Source organism: Habropoda laboriosa, unplaced genomic scaffold, assembly GCF_001263275.1.
Source record: "Habropoda laboriosa isolate 0110345459 unplaced genomic scaffold, ASM126327v1 scaffold447, whole genome shotgun sequence".
Classification (NCBI taxonomy): Eukaryota; Metazoa; Arthropoda; class Insecta; order Hymenoptera; family Apidae; genus Habropoda; species Habropoda laboriosa.
The window spans coordinates 450,776-462,560 of record NW_017100624.1 but is presented as its reverse complement, the minus strand read 5'-3'; the positions used below and the strand labels follow the sequence as shown (position 1 = coordinate 462,560).

Genomic DNA, 11,785 nt, shown 5'->3' with positions numbered 1-11,785 from the left:
GAAAGAAGAAATTTGAAAAAATTTCTTTTTCCATTTTTCACACTGGCGACCCTCACGTAAGACGATAATTAGATATTCCAAGAAAATGGAAAATACGAAAGACAGTAATTTGATCTTACCGTTAATATTTTTTCTTTACATTTAACTGGTTCCATTTAACATCCTTATTTTACAATTAAAGATACCTACATTAACATTTTTCTTAATTTTCATAATTTTTCTAATTTCAGTTTGCTGCGTTATTTAAATGACCCAGATAATTAAAACTTCGCTAATAGTATAATTATTCCTGCTCGTATTAAACCTGGTATTGTTTATTTGCTTATTCCTAACAAATTAGGGGGGCTGTCGACCACGAGAACGAGCATATTTCTACAGTTCAACAAGAAATTCGTATTTATTAAAAACGGTAAAGTGCAAAAAAAAGAAAAAAAAATCAGTCCTCCCATCTCTTCTTCAATTTTCAAGATCTCGCAAGCCACGTGCAATCTCCCCACACGAGAGGGAACAACATTCACCCCTCTCTCTCTCTGTTTTCTCTGTTCACAGAACTTCTTCTCGAAGAGGTCGTTCCGCTCTAACCCGCTGAAGAGGACGAAGAGCGTGACGAAGCTCGAGCGACAGAAGCAACGCGGCGCCGGACTTCGGGGTTGCCGTTCACACGAGTCCCTGCTCTGCGGACAGGCGGTGACCTCGATGGACCTCGCGGCCGTGACACCGCTGCATCCGAGCCTGCTTGGCAGACCTCACTGCTTCCAGGTCACACCCAGCACCGGTGTACCCAAGTATTTCAGTTGCAGGACCGCTCACGAACGGGACCAGTGGTTACACAGGTTGGTACCGTTCCTCCTATCCCTTCCTTCCCCCCTCCCCCCTTCTTTCTACTTTGCTCCTTTTTCCGGTCTTCTTTCGACGCCCCACCTGCGCAACGAGCAGCAGGTATGGCTACGCTGACGAATACGTAAAAAGGTCGATGGAAGGAATACCGTGAGGTCGTTGAAGTGCTTGACAATGTTTCCAGTGTTCTGATAAGGAAATTGAGAGGAATATTGGAAAGATGAGGAGTAGAAGCGCGAGTTTTGGGTGTGGAGGTGTGCTCTCTGTCGTCCTTCGAATTTTTATGCTTCGAGTGTTGTAAGGAAATTGATAGAAATATTATAAAGGCGAAGACTGGAATCGTGAGTTAGGGTCGTACAAGTGTATTCTCTGCGGTCCTTGAAATTTTAAAGCTTCCAGTGTTCTAATGAGGAAATTGATAGGAATATGAAAAGATAAGGAATTAGGGTCGTGTATGAGTGTTCTCTGTCGTCCTTGGAATTTTGATTTTTCGAGTGTTCCAATAAGGGAATTGATAGGAATGTGAAAAGATAAGGAGTCGAATGACCAGTCAAATTTTTATAATCGCTTTCGTTTTCACCTGCATTCTGCTGCAGTTCTTATTAGTGTAGGCCAATTGATCTGCGTTTCTCACATAGATTTACCATACGACAGTCACAGACAGAAACCTGAAATATTAAAAATGCTAATTGGCACTTTTCATTTGTCTGATAGTACGTGAAATATTGTTAGTCATCTTTGATAGAATGTCGTATACTTAAAATATTAGTTGATCTCGTGATCCCGAAAAAAGAATAGAAAAATTTGAGGGATGAGAAGACGTTTACGTTTTTTCTATAAAATTTAAAAGTTCCTTAGAAATATCACTCGAAATTATAAAATTCTTAAAAACTCAATCGTAGACACTTATCGTTTCGCGACCATTCCAATATTATCCCATTTTATTCCATGGTACGAATCACAAGTGTAAACACAGAAACTTGGCTCGCCTCGCTTCCCAGTTTTCAATTTTAACGAGAAAGGGGGTGTTTACGTTGAACGTGTTTGAATCGCAGCTTAAGGAAATCCGTTCAACCTGACGCGGAGCAGACGCGGCGAACGGACAATTCCCTGCAAATTTGGCTGCTCGAGGCGAAAGGTGTGCCGGCGAAGAAACGATACTTCTGCGAGGTCTGTCTGGACAGCACTTTGTACGCGAGAACCACCGCGAAATTGAAGGCCGACCTCTGCTTCTGGGGCGAGCACTTTGACTTCCATCATTTGCCCTCCGTCAACACCATACAGGTGAACCTGTATAGGGAGGCTGACAGGAAAAAGAAGAGGGACAAAAATGTTCTAATCGGTGAGTTTTCTTTCAGAAAAATTTTGGAAGTTCCTAAGCGTTTGAGTATCATACTATGTTCAATTGACAGTAGATCACACGCTATTTTCCTTAAAAAAAAAAAAAGAAACAAACAATAATACCTAATTTTTTAAATAACATTACAAAGATACTGTTTTTGGTCAAATATCTAATTTTGGAAGCTCTAGCGTTTCAGTATGTGTTCAATTGACAGTAGATTGCACGCTACTTTCGCAACGAAAGGAAACTAATACCTACTCAATTTTTTATATAACATTATGAAGATACTGTTTATAGTGAAATGTCTTCTATTAAATACTTTTATATTTATAGGTTTGTATTGGGTTGGAACGAAAGTTCGTAGGGTTTTTTAGATCGAATTCCAGGTGGTTTGACAGAATTTATTTTCGTGTCATGAGAATAAATCTAATTGAACTATTTCACTTATCATATATACTTGTCTGTGAAGGTTTTTTATATTTCTATTTTCCTTAAAAAAAAAAAAAGAAACAAACAATAATACCTAATTTTTTAAATAACATTACAAAGATACTGTTTTTGGTCAAATATCTAATTTTGGAAGCTCTAGCGTTTCAGTATGTGTTCAATTGACAGTAGATTGCACGCTACTTTCGCAACGAAAGGAAACTAATACCTACTCAATTTTTTATATAACATTATGAAGATACTGTTTATAGTGAAATGTCTTCTATTAAATACTTTTATATTTATAGGTTTGTATTGGGTTGGAACGAAAGTTCGTAGGGTTTTTTAGATCGAATTCCAGGTGGTTTGACAGAATTTATTTTCGTGTCATGAGAATAAATCTAATTGAACTATTTCACTTATCATATATACTTGTCTGTGAAGGTTTTTTATATTTAAAAAAAAAAAGATATATTTATATAAACATGTTTTATATTTTTACTAAAACATACAATTTCTAAACATTTTTACAGACGTCAGTAATACAATATATTATTATTCAACGTATCACAAGAGAATTAATTCAAATCTGCAAGACAAAGACCCTTCAGTTTCAGTGGAAATATGTTCCTTTCTCAAACTGAACGAACACAGCTTAACGTCACGTATACTTTCAGGATGACCGGATAAATTGAATTTTCAGACACCGTCTAATCATTCGCGTTACATTTCCAATTTTCTCCAGGTTCCGTCAGCATACCGGTGCACAACGTCACGTCTCGTTACCTAACAGAGAAATGGTACACCGTAGTGGGGGACAAAGGTCCTCTGAAGGAACCTCCGGCGCTAAGGGTGAAATGTCGCTTCCAATCTGTAGACATACTACCCGTTCAGGTATACCAGGAGTTCCTGGAGTATCTGAAGACAGATTATGCGTCCTTGTGCGAGAAATTGGAGCCGGTGATTGGCGTGAAAGCGAAGGAGGACATCGCCACTGCTCTGGTAGCCGTCATGCAACGTGAAAAGAAAGCGCCTCAATTTCTAGCAGACCTGGTCATGATGGATATACACAGAATAGGTGAGTCCTGCTCTTTAAACAGCAACAAAATCAATTTTTTTTTTAAATTAGATCATATTTTATATGACATTTTATTTTACATTGAATTTTTAATAAAATTGTGACGTTCGTATTTTGTTAGTCCCTATATTGTCGCATTCTTTGTAATACTTAGGAATTTTTGCTTCTCCAGGGAAATTGTAAAATTACAATTAGACTGCGAATTTATATTTTTTTTTTCATATTACACACATTCTGTGCAATTTTGCACCTTCGACCCTTTCACTGCTGTCAACGCTTTGAAAATTCGTCCCCACTGTGTTATTGGAACATTTCGACGCACTTCCATGTACTAATTTAAGCCCTAATTTTCTCCTCTGCACTCTTCCACGTTAATTCCATAAAACAAATTTGAAAATTTGTTAAAAAAAAAAGAAACAGTTGTGGAGCATCTGAATCTTAAATTTCCTCTAGATGCTTAAAAATTCGCAGTCTAATTACAGTGAAACTGAAACACGTCTATCAAAACGGGATATATCGAATTTCAGACGACGAGAGGCTCACCTTTCGAGGAAATTCCTTGGCCACGAAGGCGATGGAGGCCTACCTGAAGTTGACGGGTGACAGGTACCTACAAGAGACCTTGGGTGCCGTTGTAAGGGGTGCGGTGGAGGGCGGCGATTGCGAGGTGGATCCGTTGAAGGTTGCATCGGTCGCGGCTCTGCACAAGCAACAACAGAATCTAAGGAACGCGGTGGAGCTCGCCTGGAGCAGGATACTGGCTAGCCACGCTCACTTTCCTCTCGAATTACGCGAGTGCTTCCGTATATTCCGCGAACGTCTGGCCGACATGGGCCGCGAAGACATCGCCGACAATCTCATCTCCGCGTCTATATTCCTCAGATTCCTCTGCCCAGCCATTCTCAGCCCGTCTCTCTTCAACATCACGCACGGTAAGCCATAACCGATCGATCGACGATCCTTGGGTCATCTGTGACCCAAAGAAGATTGGCTAGATACAAAAATGAAGCTGTAAATTACAGCATTATTCGGTGAAATTTTCAGTCGATAGAAAGAACATTCAGCGATCGTGAAACGAGGGAATCATGTTTCTTTCGTTTTGCAGAATACCCAAACGAAAAGGCTGCAAGGAATCTCACTCTTGTGGCGAAGACACTTCAAACACTGGCGAATTTCACGAGATTCCAAGGAAAGGAGAACTTCATGGAATTCATGAACGATCTCCTGGAACGCGAAGCTCCATCCATGAAGAACTTCCTCCAACTGATCAGCGTACGTAACGATGTTTTTTTTTTTTCTTCGCCGGATAAGATCGAAGCTTCCGTATTTGAAGATTAATCACGTTTTTACAATTGCCTTTTCGCAGAGCCCGTTGCCGAAGGACGCACCGGCGAACAATTCCTTAGAATTCGACGGCTACATAGACCTCGGAAAGCAATTATCCCTGTTACACGCGCTTCTGCGTGAAAGTTTAGTCACGATATCATCGTCTTCCCCGTCACTGCCTCCGTCGAGACTACCAGAGATCCTCGAGAGGATCTCCATAGCTTTAGATCAATCGGGTCCAAGCCCAGTGCCAGCCTCTCATCGTTATCCAAATTTGCAAAACAACATCTTCCGCTACAACGATCCGACGATCGCGAGCAGCAATACGAATCTCTCCGTCTCGGCTACGTCGACGCTGAGCAATCACAGCACGTTGAACGGCACGATCAGAGACAGCAACGAGGTGTTGCAGTCGAACACACTCGGTCACAACAGTTCTCGCAGTCCAAACGTCACCAGAGCTGCCACGCTTCCTCGAAACGCTTACCTGCCAACGAATGGAAAGCTACAGTTGCAAATTACCACGGACGATTATCCGTTGGAACCACCGGCGTTCGTCTCGCGTTCACCTACGCCTATCGTGCGACAACACAGGGCAATAGGGTCGAACAGAACGGGCGCGGGATACAGACTGACCGCCAGTGCGAGTCTGGCAAACGTGAATCACTGTCAGACGCATCCGACAAGCCCAACTAGATCAGAGAGTCACAGCAATCTGAAGGATTCCAACTACAACATCACCACGTCGCAGAACAATCAGGCGAACAATTGTACCATCATGTCGCAGCAGCAGCAGCAACAGCAACAGAATCACAGACACAATATAGCGCGGCTACAGAACCTGGACATCCATGACAGAGAGGACAATTACAATCACAACAATTACAACGTCTCGAGATCGGCGAGTAGGAATCATTGTAACAAAGAGGAGAACGCGAATCAGATGCAGCATCAGAATTACAACAACGTCTCGAAGACCACGGTGAACGCGAACGTCGTGGTGAATCCATCGTCGAACCTGACACTCTCGATCAATCATCAGCCGAACAATAATTACAACACTAGCAAAACGAACAACACGACTGCGAACGGTAACCTGGACGAGCTGTCTGATCTGTTGAGATACGCCGACGACGAGGTTTCCGAGTCGAAATCGCAGAAAGGATCGCAGATATCGATCTCTCAGTTGAGTAACGTCGCTTCGTCCGGTTATCAGAGTTTCGCCGCGTATAGTCAGAGTTCCAGCCCGGTGGATCTCAGTAGCAACAACGCGAACGCACATATACTCAGCGCTGCCCCGCTGGCATTCGCCAATCCTGTCTATCACATGGAGTCGAATCACGGGAGGAACGGAAGGAGAGGCAGCAGTAGCTCGGAGGAAAGAGAGGGAAGCGGCGGTGGAGGTGTAGAGGGTGTGAGAGGCGTTGATCTTAGCCCCTCGCCTCCGCCGCAGAACAACGTGCGAAATATGCAGAGAAACAATCAGAACCAGTGGAGGCAGACTAATCAAACGCACAGGAATAACTCGGAACAGAATCAGAGTGTTTGCTGTACGAAGCTGAGGAGAAGGCTGTCGCTGGACTCGACGCGAGATTTGTCCGACACCAGCGAAGAGGAGAGCTGCACGACGAGGAGGAGCAAATCTCGCAGTCATCGAAGCATCGACCAGGTAACGGATATGGTGTACTTATGACTATATTGGCAACTTGGTTTCTTTGATGACGAATAAAGTTATCAACGTATCAACGATTTATTAAGAAATTCGACGATAGTAATTGTTTAACTAGTTCATGAGTGATTCTACCTGTAACGCTAGATATTTCTGGATTCAGTTCTTCTCTGAGATATTGAGATGCAAGAAATGGAAAGATATTGTGTGTTTTGCTGAGTTAAAGATTAGAATTGAACAAGAGATTCAACTTGAAATTACTTGGAGAGTCTGAACATCTTTTTAAACATGGTACAACTAACGATAAAATGTGCATAGTAAAGAAATTCTACAAGTTACAACGTGTACAACTGTAATGGCGTCGTAATGTAATCTTCCTGTTAAGTATATTTCGATTAAACTCGATCAAATAAACGAAAAAATATTCGATTCAATTTATTCGTCGTCCATGAAGCCAAATGTACAACAATCTCTCGAACTTTCCAGCAACAATCAAGACAGAGGAGCAACTATATACAACCTTCTATTCAATTTACCTCACAAGAGGAACTTCAAATTCTCTTTTAATCTACAACTCGTCCATGTGTACATATTATATATTCGTGATAACTTGACCGTTGTGCATAACAAGTTCCTCTTTTTTTCCACCTGACAAGTCGTCTCTTTTATCTCTCTCTCTCTCTCTCTCTGCCTGTTTCTCTGACCTGTTGCCTAACGGAACGCCTCTCAACCCGTCTCTTCTGTGTCTTGTAACTAACAACGCCACGTCTCTTCGTTTCCAGTACGAAGTGGAAATCGAGAGGTTGCAGAGTAGCGTAGATCGACTGAGGGCCCGGTTAGACGCAACCGAGGATACCGATATAGATGGCATTGCACCGGATACCAAGATGAAGAGCATCATTTCCAGGTACTTAATCCTCATTAACGCGGCCACTAACCCACCGATTGATTCTTTGCCTGAGTGTGATCACCCCACCACCGTGACGACTACCACTTTTCTCTTGCGTTTCACTCGAGGTCCCTACGTCGTCTCATGATCAGTCTCACGTCGGTTTTTTTCTTTCTCTTCCATCCTCTCCTCACTTCTTACTTACTTCATCGCGTGAGTTTTTTTTTTCTTCTCTTTCCTTTCGTCATTCGACGTTACATGCGCGAAGACAAAAGAAGGGGTCTTTGGAGAAACTGTCGATCAATTTCACGATGGTTTCTTCGTTAAAGGAACCGTTTACCGTTCGCAGAGACGGGATAATCACGAGTCGCGATATGACAAACAGAGCTGGTTACAATCATTCGGGAACGGTTTGGATTAAAGCATTTTTCGTGGAGTTTTAATCAGAAGTTCAGTCAGATTTTAATCAGATATTGGAGAAAGAATATTCTGGTTAACAAGGATTACTTTTTTTTATTGTGAAATTATGTAGAGAAGGATTGATATCTTTGAAATCTTATTATGCATGGAGTAGTGAAATGTTTGAGATGTATTCAAATGAAATTGAAGTAGTACCACTAAAATAATTACTAATAACCCTTCTGTAATCCTCTAAAAACATTTTCTTTCATTCAACGTGCTTTTCCAAAATTTTTACAGTAACAGATTAAAATCAGACACCCTGTATAATAGTCTGGTTGCATTCTGTCTCGAACGATCACTTTGTGAACACGAAAATTACTAGAAAAATGTAACATAACCTCCGAAACATTTCTCGTTTCTTCGTCGAAGGAAAGGTCGAATTATTTTATCGAAATGATTACTCAGCTCTGTCTGCCAACATTCCAAGCCGCTCCAAAGCAATCGTCGCTTATAAATAAGTTGCAAATATGTAGAAAAAAAAAAGTCGAATCGAAAAGCTAAATCCTACCTCTTGTATAAATGCTAAAAAATAAGGAGAAAGAAAGAAAGAAAGGAAAGTTCCACAGAACCGCGTAACTCGAACACGGTTTACTGTTTTTTCTCGAAATAATGTATATTTAATTGATTGTGTGTTCCTGTGCATTCTATCCGCTGCATTTGGTATACTCTGGCTTGATCTGGACCTTGGTGTAAGAGTCAATTATATTTCTAAGCTTCTTACATTTTTACATCACATGTTTTTAGCGTTTTTTAATCTCATATATATATATATATATATATCTTGTGGTTCTATCTTGGTTTTGTCCGTAAACAAACAAAGAAAACGAAAAGAAAACACGCGTCAAACTTTTTTTTTCTCCGTCTCTTCTGGTACACGCGTTTGGAATATACATATATATAACGTTATTCGATACGAAGTTCGCAGCCTGCGTTCACCTGATTTATATATATATAACTATACTCTGAATCACTGTTTCGATAAACCAGCATTCTCACCCTGCGTGTTTATACTTACATCACCGTCCAAAAAAAAAAAAAAAAAAAAAAAACATTCTTTCAGTCAGCCACATGTTTATACTTCACCGAGTTTCTCGATATCCGACACGAAAAATACAGCCTCACACACGCCTCGAAATTCACACGTTCGTTCGTTCTGTTCACGTGTGCACGGTTCACTCTCTGCAACCACTGACTTTTTCTGTGTTAGGTCTGCGTAGCGTGTTGCAACGTGCACGGGAAATGTTCAGGATAGGTTTTTTCTTTCTCTTTCTCTTACATTATGAAGTTTATTAGAAATCTTTCTTTTTTTAAGTCTTAAGGTACAAATGAAGTATGAATAAAATAATAGATAGAACACATAGGTTGTAAATTATTTAAGAAATGAAAAACATAGTTTGACCGTGTTTTTCCACAGAAATTTTCCACAGTTATTCTTTTGCTATGTGTTGTAAGGCGAATGTTGAATTTCTTTTGTATGAGTTAGAGGTTTTTAAAGTGTTGTATTTGCAGAGGTAACGTGTAGTAAAATTTTAGTTCTCGAGCTTTCGTGATAGGAAAGGTGTACGAATTTTGATGAAAGTGCTAGTAATTTTCTTAACAATAAGCCTATGAATATCCTAGAAATTTTTGAACAAGAAATCAATAGAAAGTAAATAGTAATTAGTAATTTTCATGAAATTTCGTGCTTTTCTAAAAGTTATCTTAATTTTTAGAACTGTAATGAAATTAGTATTTAATAGTAAGGAAATATTCATCAGATTTAACACAGAAAACAAAGTAGCATAATCGACAGTTTTACAATTAAATTTTTACAATGAAAAAGTTTCTGAAATTATATACATATATGTACTTATGTGACTCACAAAACCAAAATCTGTCGGTAATATAGATAATTTTGAAGTTAACACTAATTGCAAACGATTCATTTTCTGTGTAAATTCTTGTGTGTTTAATCAAGGCTGCTCTTTAAATTTGAATATTATCCTGAACGTTTCTTCCGTGATCACTGTATTTACACATGAACCTTAACTGTGGCCAAACGCAGAAGCAGACGCATCGCTTCTTTAATCGAAAGAAAGCCCCCTGTACCCTAATTGCATTCTTGATTGTTCTTTTTGGTTGTCCGAACGTATGATATTTTGCACCAGACACTGCTGCTTCCTTTAACTTTCGTTTCCGAAGTACATTGGTGTTCTTTTCTTCGATATATGCATCGTGGTACGCTTGGATCCTTTCAAGCATCCCTGTAAAATCTCTCTTAGAAACGTCAATTCTCATAAATCGATCATCGATTAAACAGAAAAATAAAATATTAAAAAATTCCAAATTGTACAAGCATAGAGAGAGGATTTACAGGTGAAGCTCAGTTCCATGTGTGCTCAGAACCATTGCAGCCAATCTCTATTCCTCTAATGAATAATTTAAAATATTACCATCACTAAGAAGATATACAATTTTTGAAAAATGTCTAAATTAACGTATCAGAAGATAAGATGTATTGAAGAAAAAAATGAAACGTACTACAACAATGGAGAATAGAGATGGTTTCATGGGCAAGTTTGCGACTTGGTTCGCAATGAGGAAGACTCGTCTAACGCCACAACGTGTCCAGAATCTGCTAAAACGACGATCATTTGATTATTTTAGGTTAATCTCTGTGGAGGAGGAGCTACGGCGCGACCAACAGAAGATGTCGGCTGCGCTGTCGTACAAGCAGCGCGTGATTGTTGCGCAGGAGCAGCAAATAGCCGCCCTGGACGCCGCGAATTCGCGTCTGATGACGTCAAACACAAGACTGTTGTCCGCATTGAGCACCCTGAAGCAACGATACAACGCGAAGAGTCAGCCGAGCAGTGAAGTGGCCGCATTGCTGCAGAACATTGCCGACATCGGTGAACTGAAGAGCTCATCCTGTTAAAGAAGTAGTAGATCATCCTCTCTGGTTTCCGCTCTCTAGGACCAGCCAAGACCGACCAGTGAACCATCGTGGAGAGAGAAGAATTCGCGAGAGAAAAACGGAAAAACGGGAGACGCGTGTATTTCTTGCGTATAGTAAATGCTTCCGATGAATCAGACGAACCTGATCTCGAGATGACTCCGGTCAACGTAGTTGTTGCTCGCGTTCTGAACGCCTTTGAAATGCTTCCTAGAAGAGAGAAACGACGAAGGAAAGAAATAGCTGTCGAGAGAACTCTGGATCTATCTCTCGAGCTCTTGTCAGTTCAATTTCATCCTTCGTCTGCTTCTCTCTGTCTGGCAGGCACCATTGAAAGAAATATCGTTGTAAACTCGTGACAAAGTTTCACGAAGATACATTTGCTAGGTTTGACGAACCTAGGTAAACGGAGAAAACGCAACGTGAGCGTCGAAAACAAAGAGAGAAAGAGAGAGAGAGAGAGTGAAAGGCGTGCGAAAATAGAGGCTACCTAGTAAATAGGCAAACGGTTTAAGTAGATAATTTACGTCAAGTTTAATGTGACACACATAGCGTTAGGATTATTTCTACTGGGTTGGCTGCGAGCCTCGCGAGGCTTCCCGTCGTTCGCGATCGAAAAACGCTCGAAGTTCTCGTTCGAGTCAGTGTTAAACAGGTCGATCGACCGTTCGTATCGCTACTTTTAAGATCTGATCCTTCGTGTTTGTCTCCTGGCTGGCTTTCCTTCGTTCGACAAGAACGAGCCGGAAAGTCGACGACGTTCAAGGGACAGTGGATCTTCTGGTTAGATCGCGAATTATTGCGGATCGTTTATCGGCGAT

General features: G+C 40.7%; 1 protein-coding gene across 1 annotated transcript in view; it reads left to right on the top strand.

Annotated features, from left to right (window-relative positions):
- Nucleotides 1–11,055, top strand: part of LOC108576755 (ras GTPase-activating protein nGAP-like) — a 97,129-nt gene extending 86,074 nt beyond the window's left edge. The window contains exons 3-10 of the mRNA XM_017939811.1: nucleotides 550–833; nucleotides 1,893–2,179; nucleotides 3,351–3,683; nucleotides 4,211–4,615; nucleotides 4,789–4,955; nucleotides 5,050–6,678; nucleotides 7,461–7,585; nucleotides 10,676–11,055. Of these exons, the coding sequence (XP_017795300.1) occupies nucleotides 550–833; nucleotides 1,893–2,179; nucleotides 3,351–3,683; nucleotides 4,211–4,615; nucleotides 4,789–4,955; nucleotides 5,050–6,678; nucleotides 7,461–7,585; nucleotides 10,676–10,946 (3,501 nt within the window). The 3' untranslated portion in view covers nucleotides 10,947–11,055. The remainder of the gene's footprint in view (nucleotides 1–549; nucleotides 834–1,892; nucleotides 2,180–3,350; nucleotides 3,684–4,210; nucleotides 4,616–4,788; nucleotides 4,956–5,049; nucleotides 6,679–7,460; nucleotides 7,586–10,675) is intronic.
- Nucleotides 11,056–11,785: the final 730 nt, after the last annotated feature.